The sequence below is a fragment of the Panthera tigris genome, chromosome E1, assembly GCF_018350195.1.
Source record: "Panthera tigris isolate Pti1 chromosome E1, P.tigris_Pti1_mat1.1, whole genome shotgun sequence".
NCBI classification, from domain to species: domain Eukaryota; kingdom Metazoa; phylum Chordata; class Mammalia; order Carnivora; family Felidae; genus Panthera; species Panthera tigris.
The window spans coordinates 49,208,495-49,225,481 of NC_056673.1; the positions used below are offsets into that span (position 1 = coordinate 49,208,495).

Below are 16,987 nucleotides of genomic sequence, written 5' to 3' on the forward strand. Positions count from 1 at the left end.
CTGTCAGCGCAGAGCCCAATGCGGGGCTTGAACTCACAAACTGGGAGATTATGACCTCAGCTGAAGTCAAGAGTCAGACGCTTAACCAACTGAGCCACCCAGGCTCCCCAGTTCTCAGAAAAACCTCGAGGTACCAAAAGTAACAAAAGATTAGGAGTAATTATCTCTAGGTAGGGGAAAGAGGGTTTAAGTGTGTGTGTGTGTGTGTCCTAAAAGATTAAAATAAGTTTTAAGAAAAGTGCTTGCATCCGAGGGGGTCGGGGGTGGGCTTGGGGAGATTGCCCCCTGGGCGAGAGTTCCCTGCTGTCCAGCTCCTGAGCTACGGCCTCCGGTGTCTCCAGGTCAGAGGACACAAACTGCTTTTCTTATTAGTCCGGCAGAATATTTGTAGTTACCTAGAAACTAGAACATTCGTGCATCTCGTGGCCAGTGGCGAGAAGGGAGTGCTGATCCTTCATTTTTGTTTGTCACCTTTAACCTGGTATCTGTCCGATCAGATCCCTCGAGAACTTCACCAGTGAGTAGCTGCCGGGACGGCAGCCGGGTCTCGTGCCCTGAGGATTGGAGCTATGGTACGAGGAGACCTGGGTGCCATCTCCCCGTTACCTGTCAGTGGCTGGTCTGCTTCATCTCTCAGGATGTTGTTTCTCTGCCTGCGTAGTGATGTCTTTGGCTGGTCTGGTTTAGGAAAGCTGTCTGGAGACACGGGCAGAGAAAGGTACCAGGACTGGAGGAGGATGTAAATGTGCTTGGTACTTGGTAACAATAGCCCTAGAGAGAAGCGGTGGGAGCTGGGAGTGGTTGCTGCGTCAGCTGATTGTGTCTCCTCCTCTCCGTACCTGGGAGACCCTCAGACCAGGTGACCAGCTTCAAGGCTCACCTGGAAAGCGTGGAAGAGCCTGGAATCCGAACTCTCCAGGGTCCAAGTCCAGAAGGATGGAGACCTCGGGTGGGGTGGATAAGCTGTGTCACTAAGTGGCCCCTGCATAGATAGCTCTCTGTTCCCTGAGAAGATGGCCTCCGAGCTCTTATCTGAAGACCTGCCTTCTCTTGTCTCTCTCCCCTTTACGAGACCGTTTTGAAAGAGTGAATTAGGGTTAGCTGTGGGGAAGGGGGCCCTGCTCTTTGAGGGAAGTACTTTGCCCTGTGAGAAACACAGTTACCAGCTGGGCAAGTTCCACTTTTCCTTTCCGTCCTTGCTCCTACGGGCATTTGTTGAGCACCTATTACGTGCCAGGAAGTGTGCTCAGTGCTGGAGACGCAAAGATTCAACAAAGCCCCTGGCTTTAAGGAGTGACAGTCTAGAACAGTGTTTCTAAGATTTTAATGTGCAGAGTCCCCTGGGGGTCCCGCAGGTCCGACGCAGTAAGTCTGGGATGGCCGCGGAGAGGTTGCGTTGATAACAGGCTCCTGGGCGATGCTGATGAGGCTGGTCCAGAGATCACACTCTGAGAACCACCGAGCTAGAATGTCCACGTGGAGACTGTAGGAGTCTAGAACTTCCAGGTTAGATCAGTGGAACTTAACAGCGCAAATTCTAGGACCTCACCACCCCTCAGACTACTGACCCAGAAACTCTGGGGGTAGAGCCTGGCGATCCGCGTTTTCCCGGCAGTCCGTGCTTTACCGTGTCCTGCGGGCGATTTTTCTTTGATGCAGGTTAAAATTTGAGCCCCACCTATTGGGGGCTCCCCTGTCTCGCACACCAGACACACGAGCCACACTTCAAGGGCTCAGAAGCCACATGTGGCTGGTGGCCACCATATCGGGCAGTGTGAAAAGAGACCTTCTCCGTCACCGCAGGCAGTTCCGGGAGACAGTGCCGGGAGCCTGCACTTACGCAGGAGATTATAATTCTGGGTGAGAACTCCATGATCAAGGGGAGTGCAAGGACGTCGCACCCACACAGGAGGGTGGCTTCCCTCCCTCCTTCCCTCCTTCCACGAAGGCTTCCCCGAGTGGTTTCGGTTTTGAAGAATGAGTAGGCCACAGCTAGGGATTTGCAGGGTAGGGAGCTGGGAGCAGCCCGGGCAGGGGCGGGAGGACCACAGAGTAGGAGCCTGTGTGTGTGTGTCTGGGGCTTGTGGAAGCAGATGAAGTCGGGGGCAGCAAGGCTGAAGGGAGAGCCTGGGCCAGCGGTCAAGGGTCTTTTGTTTGAGAACCATTTTGGCCTTCATTCTAAAGAAATGCGGAATTGTGGGAAGTTTTCACGAGTGAAGGCGACATTACTCAACTTTTTCAACTGAAGTGAGGGGCGCCTGGGTGGCTCAGTCAGTGGGGCATCCCACCCTAGCTTTCAGCTCAGGCCATGACCTCTGGGCTCATGGGATCGAGGCCCGTGTCTGGCTGTGTGCTGACAGTGTGGGGCCTGCTTGGGATGCCCTCTCTCTTCCCCTCTTTCTGTCCCTTCAGCTCTCTCTCTCTCTCTTTCAAAATAAATGTATAAACTTAAATAAATTGAAGTGAGAGTCTGTAACATAAAATTAACCATTTTGATGTGTTTCTGATGTGTACAATTCAGTGGCAGTGAGCAAATTCGCAGCGATATGCCGTCATCACCTCTGCGGGGACCCCAGACACTTTCCTCCCCCCAGAGAAAGCCCCAGAGAAAACCCCATACCCTTGTAACGCTTGCCCCCCCCCGCCCCCCTGCCATCTCCTACTCTTTCCAGTACCTCGTTCAATTTTAAAAGACCCCCTCTTATGTCAGTGGGGCTGAGGGCAGAGAAGGGGGACAAGACTACACTCATTTCTGCTGAGCCCCAGGTGATAAGTGAGAAAAGCAAGTGACAGAATCCCCAGGAATATTCCGGCATTCAAAGAATGCCAGGATAGGAGCACATCTCAGCAATCTTCATTCCAACCACCCCGTTGGCCAAAGGAGGAAACTGAGGCGGAGCAGGGCGGAGGGCTTTCCGAGGCTGGCCATTGGTCAAGGGGGCCATGTCACTTGACCTCCACCAGCTCATTACTCAACCCGCATGATGGTTGTTACTCACGCTGTGTTATACCCGGCTAACTGCTCAGCCGTCTGGAAAATCCTAGGCTGCTTCTTTGGACCCCATGGTTGTCAAGGAAAATGTCTTCAGCCTCTGTAACAGTGTGAATCTTTCTAAATCCGCAGGAGGCAGAGTGGAGAGGTGGAGAGAGCTAATGGCTTTGGGAGCCCTGACGGGGCTCGAATCTCCACGCAACTTACGAATCGGTGCCCACCGGGCCGCTCCCCTGGACAACCCAGTTTCCTCCCCTGTAAGGGGGGTACTGTAGACCCAGCTCGCTAGATGGCTGGCAGGGTCAGCTGGGGTACTGCCCACGAGGCACCCAGCCTCATGAATGTCTCCTCCTAACCCCCATGATTCTTCAGTTCTTTGTTCCCAGCTGAAACAGACCTGGGGCGGGGGGTCCCCCGCAAAGAGAACAGGAAGGGGATGGGAAAATGGCCCTGAACAAGGTTTTCCTACCAAACACTTTGGGCAATTTAAGTAACATATGGATAACTTTCCAAGTGTTCTGAGACTCAGTCTTGGGAAACTTTGCTCGGAAGCTGGATTTCAGTCTTTGAGAGGACACTCTTTTTTGGGGGGGCGAGGCATACAAGTGCAGCTTACTGTGGTACCCGTGGGGCACAGCCCTTGACTTGGTGGTGGGGTGAGGGCCGGATGCCATCCTCCTCTTTTCTCAGGAAAGCCTGAAGGTGGACTTTGCATAGGGGTAAACATTTCCTCTTCCTCATTCTCCAAACCGACTTCCTGTCAGCTATTCCAGAACCTTCCTCCTCCTCTCTGCCCAGCACGCTGCTGGGCACTCTGGGAAGTCAGGCAGAGCCCTGCGTGCAAGGGGCGAGGCCAGGGGGCTCGGGTGGCGGCAGGGAGGCTGGGGGTCCCTCTGGGCCACCTGCTCCTCCTCATCCGGGTTCCTCTTCAGTGGGATGCCTGCACACCCCACTGTAAGGGGCCAGCCTTGAGAGCAGATGAAGGAGAGAAGGCGGTCAATGTTTTCGCAACGGAGTAGGACAAACAGTACCCAGAGCCCGGCTTCTTTCTCCCCGCAGCCAGCCCGCTACGTCAGGCCACGCGCTGCCTTCCCCTGTTCCCGGGGCCCCAGGCCCCCCTCCTTGTCTTCCCTTTCCTTTCCTGGCTGAGCCGCCTTGCTCAGCTGATGGGATGAGGCAGCGTCTCCTGGAGCCATCTCTTCGCCCCGTGCAGGAGTGAGGATGCTCCTCTGGGCTTGGCCTGCGCCCTGCAGGGGCGAGGAGAAACTGAACCGGGGCTTGGGGGAAGCTGGGGGCAAAGCAGAGCGCCCCTACTTTCTCCCAAACAAAGAGGGCCTGCGGGGCGTGCCCCCTGGCTGATGCGGACCCCCCTCCCCCGCCGGCCCGGCCCCCAGTGCTGTCCTGGTTCAGAGCCCCTGACCCTCCCTTCCCCACTGCAGACCTCTTTCCTACCCGGGACAGAACTCACACCTTGTTTGTCCCCTAACTGACTGCTCCTCTCTGTCTGGAAAATCTTTTCTTGTTTTATTTGAAGAGCAGAACTGTTCCTTCCTCCCCCTTGGTGATGAGGAAACATTCTGTTGAATTTGGCATCCTCAGCCTTCTAAGAGACCTTGGTTGTTTGTAATTTAATGCTATCAGGTTGTTGCGTAAGCTTTCCCACTGGGAAGCAGGCTCTGCGTCCTGGGCCTTCTGTGCAGTTTGGGGCAGGGGGTGGGGTGGAGAAAGGTCAGAGGTGGGGCTGGGTGAGGGAGAGAGGGACAAGGGATGTTGGCTGTGGGCCCTGGGGGGGGGGGCGGGCAGGGCCAGCTGGTGGGGGCGCAGTGGAAGTCAAATTGTGTCTCCTTCTGGGACATTGGCCACCCGGCTTGGAATGTCCCCATCACTACGCTCAAGGCCACCCCAGGCCAGCCAGAGTCCTCGGTCCAAACAGAGGCCCGTCTGCCCTGTGTTTCTAGAAAACTAGTATGCTACGGGTATCCTTGGCAAGGACGAGTATTTATATTTAGAAACGAAGCCTGCTTCTTTAGAAGGTTATAGAATGCACACTCCTCAGGACAGGCATGGTCTTCTACCCGGGTCACAAATACAGATGCCAGGCAGGTAATCTAAGAGAAGAAACGATTGTTTTTGTTAAGTCACGGGCAGTGTTAGGGAGTCCACAAACTGGAGAGAGGACCCTGTCTAATGACATTCAAAATTAGTTCAGAAAATACCGTTCGTGCCAAACCTCACTGTCAGAGGGCTGAACCCAGTGTGTGAGTCGCCAGCCTGCAACTTCTGCTGTTTTCTGTCCGTGGGTAGTTTCGGGTTGTTTGTTTTTGGTTTTTTGAGCCTTTTCGGATGGCTTTGGTTGGGCACTTCCGGCAGGCGCTATGCCAAAGGACCTTGCTCAGAACTTTATATACGTTATCTTACGTAACTTTTCCCACAACTGCATCAGATAATTACAATCATTTTTCCCCTTTATGGCTGAGGAGACGGAGTCTGAGGGAGGCTAAGAATTCTGCCCAAGGGGCGCCTGGGTGGCTCAGTCGATTGAGTGTCCGGCTCTTGATTTCTGCTCAGGTCACAATGTCATGATTCATGGGTTCGAGCCCTGCATCGGGCTCTGCACGGACAGCGTGGAACCTGCTTGGGATTCTCTCTCCCTCTCTCTCTGCCCCTCCCCTGCTCACTCGCACGTGCACACCTCTCTCTCAAAAATAAACATTAAAAAAAAGGAAGGGGTGCCTGGGTGGCTCAGTCAGTTAAGCAGCCGACTTCGGGTCGGGTCGTGATCTCACAGCTTGTAGGTTCGAGCCCCGCGTCGGGCTCTGTGCTGACAGCTGGGAGCCTGGAGCCTGCTTCCGATTCTCTCCCTCTCTTCTGCCCCTCCCCCGCTCACGCTCTGTCCCTCTCTCTCTCTCTCTCCTTCACAAATAAATAAACGTTAAAAAAAGAATTAAAAAAAAAAGAATTCTGCCCAAGGCCACACGTGGAGAAGGGAACGCACCGGATGTAGGACAACACCTGCCTGACTCCAAAGACATCCTCCTACTTACCTTGCTAATACTTCTCAAACTCTGGTCCTCAGACCGTTGGCATCAGAATCACCTAGAGTCAGAGGCCCACCCTAGACTTATTAGGAATCTCTGGGGGTTCTTCTGGTGGTTCGGTTGTGCTGACAAGCTTGCGAAACTCGTCATTTGCGAGGCTGCCCTTTGGACTCAGGGAAGCACGGCCGCGGGTCCTTTCTGGGAAAGACCTCTGTTCCTCAGCGCGGCCTGCCCGGTCTCCGTGCATCATGGAATATGCCGCTTCACTTCCGCAGCTGGGGAAGAACGAGCAAGCAAATTCATGAATCATGGTTCTGTTTATATTTTGGTTGCTGAGGCTAAATATTTATTGCTTTAAGTAAGAGGTTCTGCCTTAATTAGAGTCATAACTAACCACAAGTGCACTAAAGTGTGTTCTTATGACCATAAGACATGCATTTCTCGACGGAAAGCCAAATGTAACCAACACTTTTAAGGTGCCGGTGCTGCTGATCAAAGTTTGAAGGTTTATCTAAACCGGCAAATAGCTTTCGAAACAAAAAATAGCGCATAGAAGTTCAATTTATGGACCTACCTATTGTTCTTGCTTACTGTAAGTAACAGGTGCGCACTTAGGATCCTCTGGCATAAAGGTAAAAAGGTGTGGGCAATATAAAACTGAGGCTTAAAAAGCGTAGAAGCCGCGTTTAATTTTGAAGCGCGTTGTGTCCACTTCCTGATTTTGCCCCTTGCCCTCCTTGCCCTTGTCCTAGATGGGTGCTCTCCCCATTAAGTCACCAGGAGAGCTTTAGAAGATACTGATGTCCAGGCCCCATCCCGGGCAAATTAAGTCATAATTTCTGGGAAAGGAACCTTGGCCTGGGTATATTTTAAAAGCTCCCCTAGTGATCCTAATATGCATTCAGGGATGAGAGGGGGCCACTGTCCTAGAAGGTTTAATGGGCCAGGGGCTGGCTGTGTAGTTAGACCTGGGTTCAAATCCTGGATCTGGCATTTGCTGGCTGTGTGACCTTTGGCAAATTACTTACCCTCTCTGAGCTTTGGTTTTCTTCATTTGAAAAACGGGGATAATAGTGCCTGGCTTGCAAGGTTGTCATTAGGATTAAATGAGATAATGCAGGGAAGCAGTTAGCCTTATGCTTGGGAGTACTTTAATGTGGTGCTTGGGGGGGGGGGTGCTCAGTAAATAGGAGATATTATTATTACTGTAATTATTGTGTTTAACTCAAATGGGTTTCCATTAGTGGGAGCACGTATCACTGATGAGAACTAGGGGACCAGGGGCAGCTGTCCTGGGGCTCAGCCTTAGCTCTAATGGTATTAGATGTTTCTCATAATCAGACTCCACAACTCTGGGCACCCATGGGGGATGCTAGTGGGATCTTTTGAACTTTGTTCCCTTAGCGGTGCCAACGAGATACTGGCATTTGGGTCAAGACAATTCTACGCTGAGGGGGATTTAAGGAAAAGAAATGTTTTAATGTTTATTTATTTTTGAGAGAGAAGGAGAGAGTGTGAGTGGGGGAGGGGCAGAGAGAGAGGGAGACACAGAATCGGAAGCAGGCTCCAGGCTCTGAGCCATCAGCCCAGAGCCCGACGCGGGGCTCGAACCCACGAACCGTGAGATCATGACCTGAGCCGAAGTTGGATGCTTACCCGACTGAGCCATCCAGGCGCCCCATTAAGAAAAAAAAAAAAAGTTTTAACTGAAGTATAATGAGCGTACGGTGTCCTATTAGTTTCATGTGTACAATATAACGATTCCACAAGGCGGGGATGTATGTTTTATAATTGCTTACCCACACTCTGGACTCCTTTAAGATAAATTCCGCTAGAGTAAGAGGTCTGCGGGCCTGGCTGGAATATGTAATTGTGTCTTTCCCGTAGAGCCAGCAGCCATGGGACAGCCAGCAGTGGCTGGCCGCTCTTGATGACGCAGAAGGGGGGATCGCTTCTCAAGTGGCCACACAGAGGGCCTTCTCTAAGCCAACCTCTTTCTCTTACCCCCTGAATCTTTACGTGGGGACCGTCCACTCGGTTGACAGGCACACTTGTTATGACTGGCTGGATTTCTCCTGCTTCTCCGGCTTTGAACCCCCTGCTGAAATAAGGCAAACGTATTGAAATATTTGTTTCTCTGAAAAACGAATCAGGAAAACCAGTAGCCTGAAAAAGAGCGACAGAAGAGGCTGTGGCCAACAAGCAGAACCCCTGGTGGTGAAGACCAATTAGCAAATGTATTAATTAGGAGCTGGTGTATTCTTCTGGAAACGTGCTGGAGGCGGAGACCAAACCCTGGTGCCCGCGGCCGCTGCAGGACAGGTGCTCAGCTCCTGCTTTCTGGTTGACCCGCAGGACTCTGGGCTTATTTCTTAGAACTGGACACTTCACTCTTCCTTAGCATCTGGCCTCAAAGGCTAAGCAAGTCTGTTGGAATTTTGTGCGGCGTGGATATGCACATAAGCAGGCTCCACAGTTCCACCCACCGATCCCCCAAACTTCCGTGCAAATGCCCCTCCCGGGGGTGGAATTATCTGCAGAGTCCTTAGCACGTGCGGTCGGTCGGGGATGCTTCCTCCCTGCTCTTTGGCCTTGAACTGCAGCATGAGTTATGCATTCCAGAGCCACGTGGGAGTGCGTTTCAGGCTTGTCGCAGTTCTGGATTCTCTGTTCCGTGTGTGTGAAAAATTGAGAGCGGGCTCTGTCCGTATTTACGGGAGAGGTGGCGCCCGATGCGGAGAATGCGTTCGAGACATCTTGGGGCGGGCCGAAGAGCTTCCCCTTCAGCCTGCCGAACCCCACTTGGTCTCGAGAGCCCCACACCCCTAAGCATAAACAGCCCGTAGACGTGAGTTGTTTTGTGTTTGGTTTCTTACTTCAACACTTGGGGGACTCCAAAGCTGGTTATGAGAAAATCCCAAGAATGCAGAGCATTTCCGGTGTGGGGTGCTGGGCCAGGGACATCAAAGGTTCTGTTCGCTGCTGCGCGAGTGCAGAGACTTGGGTCTCGCAGCCCCCTCCCGCCCATCATCACTGCTCTCATATTCACGCCAGCCGAGCATGGGGAGGTTGCATGACCACAGTACGTGTGAGCCGCATACCGCGTTTGCCTTGGAAGGGCTTTCTACACGCTAACTTTGTGGAATCCTTGGCTCAGCTGGGATGAGGGTGGGGTGTGTGTGGGAGTGGTGGGGATGGTCATGGATAATTCAGTGCTCCATGCATTCAGGATGTTTCCATAAAGCATGACCTCATCTCCTCCAGCCCGCCGGTCATCATGATACTGGTGGTCACTTTTGACTCAGTGGTAACAAAAATCATTCCTTGAATCACCAAAGTGGAAATTCATAGATTGCACGTAGATGGTCCTTACCCCACCCATCCCCCCCCCCAAGAGGCAAGAGGTCAGAGCTATTACTAATGCTGTCTCCACAACAAGGGAACGACTCATTCACTCAAGGAAAAACACAGCAAAGCAAACCAAAAGACAACAATAAAATCCTTTGCCAGATCAGTTGTTGGGCGTTGAGCAGATCACACAGCTGGGGGAGTTTCTGCCTTTCTCTCTTTTCAAATAATTGTATATATTTTTAAATGTTTATTTATTTTGAGAGAGAATGAGCAGGGTAGAGGGGCAGAGGGAGAGAGAGAGAATCCCAAGCAGACTCCACACTCATGTGATTCATGTGGGGCTCAATCCCATGAACTGTGAAATCGCGACCTGAGCCGAGACCAAGAGTCACCCGGGTGCCCCAAATAATTGTGTTTTGAAATCCTAAACGGTCACATTATGGTCAGCAAGAAGACAAAGCCATTTTTATTCGACCTGTTTGTTAAACACCTGCTATGTCTTCAGTGCATAAGGCTGATAAGGTCTCATGGAGTGGAGATACACCCTCAGAAAGTCCATGAACAAACCAGACAGCCTGAAGTATTACAAGTCGTCGTGAAGGGGGCGCCTGGGTGGCTCAGTCGGTTAAGCTTCCGCCTTTGCTCAGGTCATGATCTCACGGTTCGTGGGTTTGAGCCCCACATCGGGCTCTCTGCTGTCAGCGGGGAGCCTGCTTTGGATCCTCTGTCCCCCTCCCTCTGTCTCTTCCCCGCTCATGCACACGTGCGGACGCTCTCTCTCTCTCAAAAATAAATAAACATTAAAATAAAAGGGTCATGAAGAAAATGAAGCAACGTGGTTCCCCAGAGAATGACAGAAGCAACCATTTACTTATGTTGAATCCGGTGAAATAAAATCAGGGAATGCAAGGTGTTGGCTAGAGGAATAAAAATAGCTGGTTATAAACGAAGTCATTCCTGGGAGCCTGGGTGGCGCAGTAGGCTGAGCATCCGAGCCTTGGTTTCGGCTCAGGTCACGATCTCGCAGTTCGCGGGGTCAAGCCCTGCATCAGGCTCTGTGCCGTCGGCGTGGAGCCTGCTTGGGATTCTCTCTCTCCCTCCCTCTCTGCCCCTCCCCTGCTCGCTGTCTCCCTCAAAATAAACTTGAAACAGTAAATTACAAAACAAAAAAAGAAGCGATTCCTTTGCTGGAGTGATCAGAAACTCTCAGTGCTTTTTGAACAGTTGGAAAACCAACTACCTGCCTTGTCTCACAGGGGGAAGTGCAGCCAAGCAGACCACGTGGGAAGGTGGGCACCGGGTCCCGGCTCTGGCCTACTGGCCTGGCACCGTTCCCATCAACGTCACCAGCACTGCCTTGTTAAGGTATGAGACCCCAACTACCTTGAAATGTTGGGATTCGGGGCTAGAAAACCACGGACCGAGGCTCCAGCGGCTAGAAACCTGGAGAAGAGAGGCCTCATCGGCCACCTGCCTTGGCCGGGCGTTCCCAGATGCCTCCTACAGGTCTGATCGTAGCCACACGGATCTCCCCGTAGGCAATCCCACGTGCTGAGTTAGGGCGCACAGTGGCTCTTTGCAAGCCATCCTCTGGGGATGATCTTGGTGACAAGAGGGGACTGGGCGGGCTCTGTGGCCTTTGATGCAGAGTCATGGCGGTGGCTCCTGGCATCAGTGCTCTACTAGCAGAGAGGTTAGCGGTAGTGTGTCCCTTTTTTGGCTTGGGCCCGGCAGACGGGAGGGAATAGACCGCGTAAGCCACAATTGTTCCATCCTTGGGGGTAGGGCAGGTGTCCTCAGGGTGACCGCGGGAAGCCAGCATATCGCCAGCAATCACACGGGCCCAAGAAAGGCACCTAGGTGTCCGCCTACCCTGCAGGGGAGGGAGAAGGAGGCGGCCCCACTGGGCTGGCGAGGAAAGAATGCACCTTTAGGTGAGGACATTCCTACCCGTGGCAAGGAAGCTTCTGCAGTGAGCTTGCTCCCTCTATTCGAAGATCCCACCCTCGCTCTTAGCTCCCTGTTAAGGCAGATCCACGAGGCCCCTTCCTGGGCACAGCACGAGGCTGTGGTGGCCCTTCCGAGAGCGATCCACGCAGCTGGGTAACCAAGACCCGTGATGGGAACGTGTCGCTCATCCAGATGGGGACTTCCTCTCTGTGGTTCTGTAGTCACTGGCAGGGGGGCGTGGCCGGGCGCTGCTCAGGGGCTCAGAGCTGTTGGTCTGGTCAGAGACTAATTTACGAACCAGTTCTGTAGCCCAGTGGGCCGTGGCCTCAAGAACACGGCCTCTCAGAGGAAGACAAGCTCCCTGGGCTCCTTCCCGCATCCCCAGACCCGGTGGGGAGCCGGGACAGCCGTGAAGGCCAGGGGAAAGGAGGGGTTAACAGCTCTGACGGCCAGGGCGGGTGGGTAGGCACCGTCCCTGGCAGCCTGCGGGCCCCCACGACCCCACGTCAGCCCTGTGCCATCAGGGGGTGCGGGCAGGTGTGACAACAGCAAGCGCTGGAGTCTGTGATGTCAGGCCGGCCGGGAAGAGGGCCAGATGGACTGCTTTTTATGGGGCTGACTTGGTGCAGTCAGGCCAAGTGTTCACAGGCTGGGCTGGCTGCGCACGCACAAATAACTCGGCAAACTCTCAAGTTCCGTCCCTGCACGCCGAGCACACGCTCCTCACGCGAGAAGGGCGTTTGCACCTGTGGTCAACCACAGCGCCATGATACCACGGCACCGTGGCGTTCGTGGCCTAAGGCCCCAGAGGAGACAACGGACTGAGGGAACCATTTGGTGACCCAAGAAAGTGAGTCTTGGTACAAGACCGCGTTTGCTCGAGAGCTCCTGGAATTCTACCAGGACAGCGCTGATCCGTTACATCGGCCCCTTCGGAGGATATTTTTTGGCGTTAAAGTAGTCTCAGTCGAAGCAGGAAAGTTCATCTCCATAGAATTCACCCTCTGGCTGTTTGCTCACATAAATCCACCTAAAGCAAACTTGGGTGGAGCGTCCTTACTGTCAGGCCAGGCCACCAGGCGTCTACTGTTGTTTTCCATGACTCCTTCAGGGTCGGCTCTGAGGAGAACAGCCTTCAGATCCATTTTCAAGAAACCGATGGTACTTCATGTCCTTGGAAACCCCACCAGGCACTCCCTCCTCCCCCAGAGTACTTATCCCCTATTCTAGTACTTTATTCCTCAGAGGGACATAGATCTCCTTTCAGATCAGAGGTAAGTCCCCTGAGCCATAGAGCTAAGGCCAGAATACGTTACACCTCAATTCTGGTGGCCCCGAGGAATTATGGGAAGAGAGTGGACAGGTTGATACAAGTACTCACATGAATGCAGAAAAGTGACAAATGCGTTGGGGGGGGGGGGCAGTGGCGAGGGAGGAGGGGTCCACACGAATTCCATTTTCCATTTGGTTCCCTTTTAGAGATAATCACTGTTAATGTTCCAGCGTGCACCCGCGTAACGTAGCGAGGTCAAGGAATGGTCTCGTACATGTCCTGACCCCGAAGCCCAGTGACACAATTACAGAGTGAGGGAAATTCATTTATTCCACAAATATTTATTGTTGTGTCCAGCTGTGGGTCAAGCATTGCCCTAGGGACTGGGGATGGAGTAGCGAGCAAATCAGACAGAAAGTTCCTGATGGTTAGGAGCTAACTTAGGAGGCCGGGGCTTTGGCGACACGTGTCGCAAGGGCCTGGTGGTTTGAACCTCAGCCTCTAATGCAGGTTAGCTCCACATTGGCACTGTTGACGTTCTGGGCAGGATCATTCTCTGTTGTGGGGGCCCGTCCTGTACATTGTAGGATATTGAATGGCATCCCTGGCCTCTACCCACTGAATGCCAGTGGCACCTTCACCCTGACCTGTGGCAACCGAAATGTTTCCAGGTGGGACCAGATGTGCCCTGGGAAGACACACTCATGCTGCTTCACGGCCGTGGCTTTTTTTTGTTTTTTAATTTTTTTTTTTAACATTTATTTATTTTTGCGAGACAGAGTGCAAGTGGGGGAGGGGCAGAGAGAGGGGGAGACACCGAATCCGAAGCAGGCTCCAGGCTCTGAGGCTGTCAGAGTAGAGCCCGACGCGGGGCTCGAACTCACAGACCGCGAGATCGTGACCTGAGCCGAAGTCGGATGCTTTACCGACTGAGCCAGCCCAGCACCCCTGAGAGCCACAGCTTTGATGTGATGTCTCATAGCCGTATACAAAGACGTGAAGGTTATGCTCTGCATCTCTGAGCTGGGAGGCCACCGTCTCTATTCAGAGCAGAGAACCTCTCCTGCGATCACTGAGGCAACACGAGATGGCCACATCTCATTTGGGAAAACAGCTAAAGGTTCCGTTTAGCCTGGAGACCGGAGGGTCCCCGGGGGGGTGGGGGGGCCGGGCGGCTCTCTTCAGATGCCTGAAACGCAGCCGGTTGTGTGGAGGGCTGATTCACCTGCCTCTGTACCGTCTTGAGGCACACGTCTCGGAAGTGGAAGTTACAAGAAGGCCATGTTCACATCAGTGCCCTGTGGTTCGGTGTCACCGCGAGAGCAAGATCTAGCCACGCATCTCCTTTCCAAGTCTCCCACTCTTTCCTGCATCCAGCGGTGGGCAGTGTAGGGGGAGAGAGGGAGGGGTCTTGTGTGGACCCCTCTCCCCTCCCGCTCCCAGCTATGCTCTGCTATGGAAAGGATATGCGTGCTTTGTGTCGGGCTCTTCTGATGCTCCGGGACCCCTGTGTCCCCTGAAAACAGTGCTCTTGGGTTCTTATACTGGCCTCTGAGAAGGACCGGAGTCGGGGGTCTGGGGGAAGCTGCAGCCCCTCAACGCTTCGCAGAGGGGCTTAGGCCAGGAAGGGGTGGGTACTGAGTTTTCCCTGGGGTCACAAGAGGGAATTACAACAGGAAGAAACTTACAACTAAGCGCTAAAAAGGCACTGCCCCTCCCCCGCCTTTGCTCTTGATCCGGAGGAAGTTCTGTTCTCCCCTCCCTCTGTGTCCGGGCCCACGCACCCCCAATCCTTTCCTTGGCAACCTCCTTGCCACTTCCCGCTTCCCGCCCTCAGATCACACCGCCTTTTCCCAGCTATAATGTCCCCAGCTTCCAGGAAACACCTCCCTTCCCAGCCCTTCCCTCTGCCCCGGGATGCTCTCCCCCCAGGACAGCCCAGCACAGCGCCTGGGTTCCCATCCACAGGCGTCCCGAGCCTGGGCTGTTGGGCCCAAGCAAGCTCCCAGCAGCCCTTCTGCTCCAGCCGGGCTCTCCTGCACCCTCCTCCCCACGGCCTGCTCTCCACGCCCGGGTCCCTGGGGTGACACCTTGCATGGGGACACAAATACGCACACTTCCTCTGAACAACCTTCGGTGCCGTGGGCTGGCTGAAGCCGTGTTAAGAAAAGAAGAAACTATTTTCACATGGGCAACCGGCAAAGGTGTCCCCTGGCCCACTCTGATGGCAGCCTTTTGTGTCACTTCTCATAACCCCAGTGAAGTGGGGTTTTCCTCCCTCCAGAAGCCAAGGCCGACTGTCTCTTAGGCCAGGGAGGTGGAGGGCCGGGCCCAGGAGATTTTTTTTTTTTTTAATATTTATTTATTTTGAGAGAGAGAGAAAGAGAGCACAAGCTGAGGAGGGGCAGAGAAAGAGGGAGACAGATGTTCCAAAGCGGGCTCCATGCTGTCAGCACAGAGCCCCACGCGGGGCTTGAACTCACGTACCATGAGATCATGACCTGAGCCAGAGTAAGACCAGCTGAGCCACCCAGGCTCAACCAGCTCAACCAGCTGAGCCACCCAGGCGCCCCGGGACACGTGAGATTTTTAATTTCTTCTAAAATCGGAAGGAGGGAAAAAAAGAACTTTTCAGTTGAAGACAATGGTTTAATATATATTATTTATATATGCATCTTTCTGTCAATACAGATGTGAAATATAATTTTTAGTATTTCGTACGGAAGCAGGGGCCCACGAAGGCCCAAGTTCCCATATATCCCACAAAAGTCAGAACGTGGTCCTGCCCAAAGCCCCCATCCCAAGTATCACCAGCCACAGAAACTTGGAAATGTAGATTTTTTTTTTTTTTTTTTTTGGTCTCTTTCTTGAAGGTTTCAAAGACTGTCAGGACCAGTTTCTTAGGTGGGGTTTGAGGTTTGGAGCAGCTGGGGTCCCTTTGGTGGCCTCCCTAGGACCAGTGTTGTCTCTAAGCTCAAGCTGAGTCTGCGGGCCCAGCCCCGGGATGGTATGGGGACTGTGTGTGCCCTCCTCTGGGCCTGACCTCGGGGGCTCGGCTTCCTCCATTACAGAAGGAAAGACTTTGGAACGGCCTGAGCTTGGCAGTAATTCTGGATTGGCCAGTCATCGGAGATGTTGGAGATTTTCTCGTGGGCCAAAGATTTTCTCTGTGCTCTGGTCGGATGAAGTCCCTCTGAGGATCCTGACGAATGAATTCTGAGACGTTAGGGTTCCCTGAACATGAGACTTTAGTGCTTTATTTCATTAGAATGTGAAGCCTCATGATACAGGGGAGAAAACCGAAGATGGAAAGAGAAAGCATGCCGTCCATTCCAGCCTGACACAGATCCTGTGTTTCCTGCTCGCTGGTGACCCATCTGCGGTGCCGGTGTCCTTTAGGGGTGCAGCTTCGAGAAAGCTCAAACAAACGGCCCCAGCCGCCGCCCCCTTTTCGGACTGCGTTGCTCCGCACTGCCCGGTCTGTAGCAGGATCCTTGGACTCCGGACAGGTTTCTGGACTGTGCCGTACTCTGGCCATGCTTACTGTGCACTCCTTGGCTTTGCCTGTGTGGGATGCCCAGCCCCTGGGACACGTATCTCGAGAGATAAGCCACTAGCTGTGTGGATCGTGAACACAGAAGGCAAACCAGAAACAGTCCGTGCCATCGTCTGGGGAGAGATTCTGTCCGGGATTCTAGGCGGAGCCTCATGGTGAGCCCCTTCTGCAGCCCCTCTTGGGCGGGCAGAGAGGCTTGTTCCCGGACCTCAGGGTGGTGGCAGTGGGGCAGGTGGCCCCTGAGGCCTCCCTCAGAGCGTGCCTGAAGTTTGGTGCTGTGCCCAGCCTCAGGCGAACCAGGGCCTCTATCTGGGGGAGTACTCCTCACCTTGGCCTGCCCGCCTGACTGCATCACATCCCGCTGACTCAGTTGGCCTGGCCCTCAGATAAACAGCTTTGTTGAAAGGACGGTCCATTTGTTTATGCTGGAGAGTTTTTTTCTGATGAAACACAGCAGGCTGGTGGGCGATGTGCCCCATAATAGAGTCAAGTTGCACCACGTGATTTAAAAACTCACATTAACAAAACCCACCAAAATGGTAACAGTGGCTGCCTTTGGGTGATGGACGATTTCTGCGTTGTTCTCTCTTTTATATTTCTGGGTGTTCTATTTTTTTTCCCCCACCGTAAACATTTATTACTATTTTGTAATGGGGAAGAAATCACTGAAATAAAGGGGGTGGAACGTTTCACATACCATGGCATTTTAATTAAAAAAAAAATTGTTTTTTATATTTATTTTTGAGAAAGAGACAGAGTGTGAGCAGGGAAGGGGCAGGGAGAGGGAGAAACAGCCTCAGGCTGTGAGCTGTCAGCACAGAGCGCCT

The 16,987-nt window shown here is 53.2% G+C and overlaps 1 protein-coding gene across 8 annotated transcripts in view; it reads left to right on the forward strand.

The window, feature by feature from the left end:
- Nucleotides 1–16,987, forward strand: part of ARSG (arylsulfatase G) — a 66,824-nt gene that overhangs the window by 39,672 nt on the left and 10,165 nt on the right. For 6 of the 8 annotated variants that reach the window (XR_006211335.1, XM_007077543.3, XM_042967164.1 and 3 more), the window contains exon 8: nucleotides 10,638–10,746. The exons of the other annotated variants lie outside the window; for them this stretch is intronic. Coding sequence is in view for 5 of the 6 variants with exons in the window: in XM_007077543.3 (XP_007077605.1) it covers nucleotides 10,638–10,746 (109 nt within the window). In the remaining variant the exon portion in view is untranslated. The remainder of the gene's footprint in view (nucleotides 1–10,637; nucleotides 10,747–16,987) is intronic. 8 annotated transcript variants of the gene reach the window in all.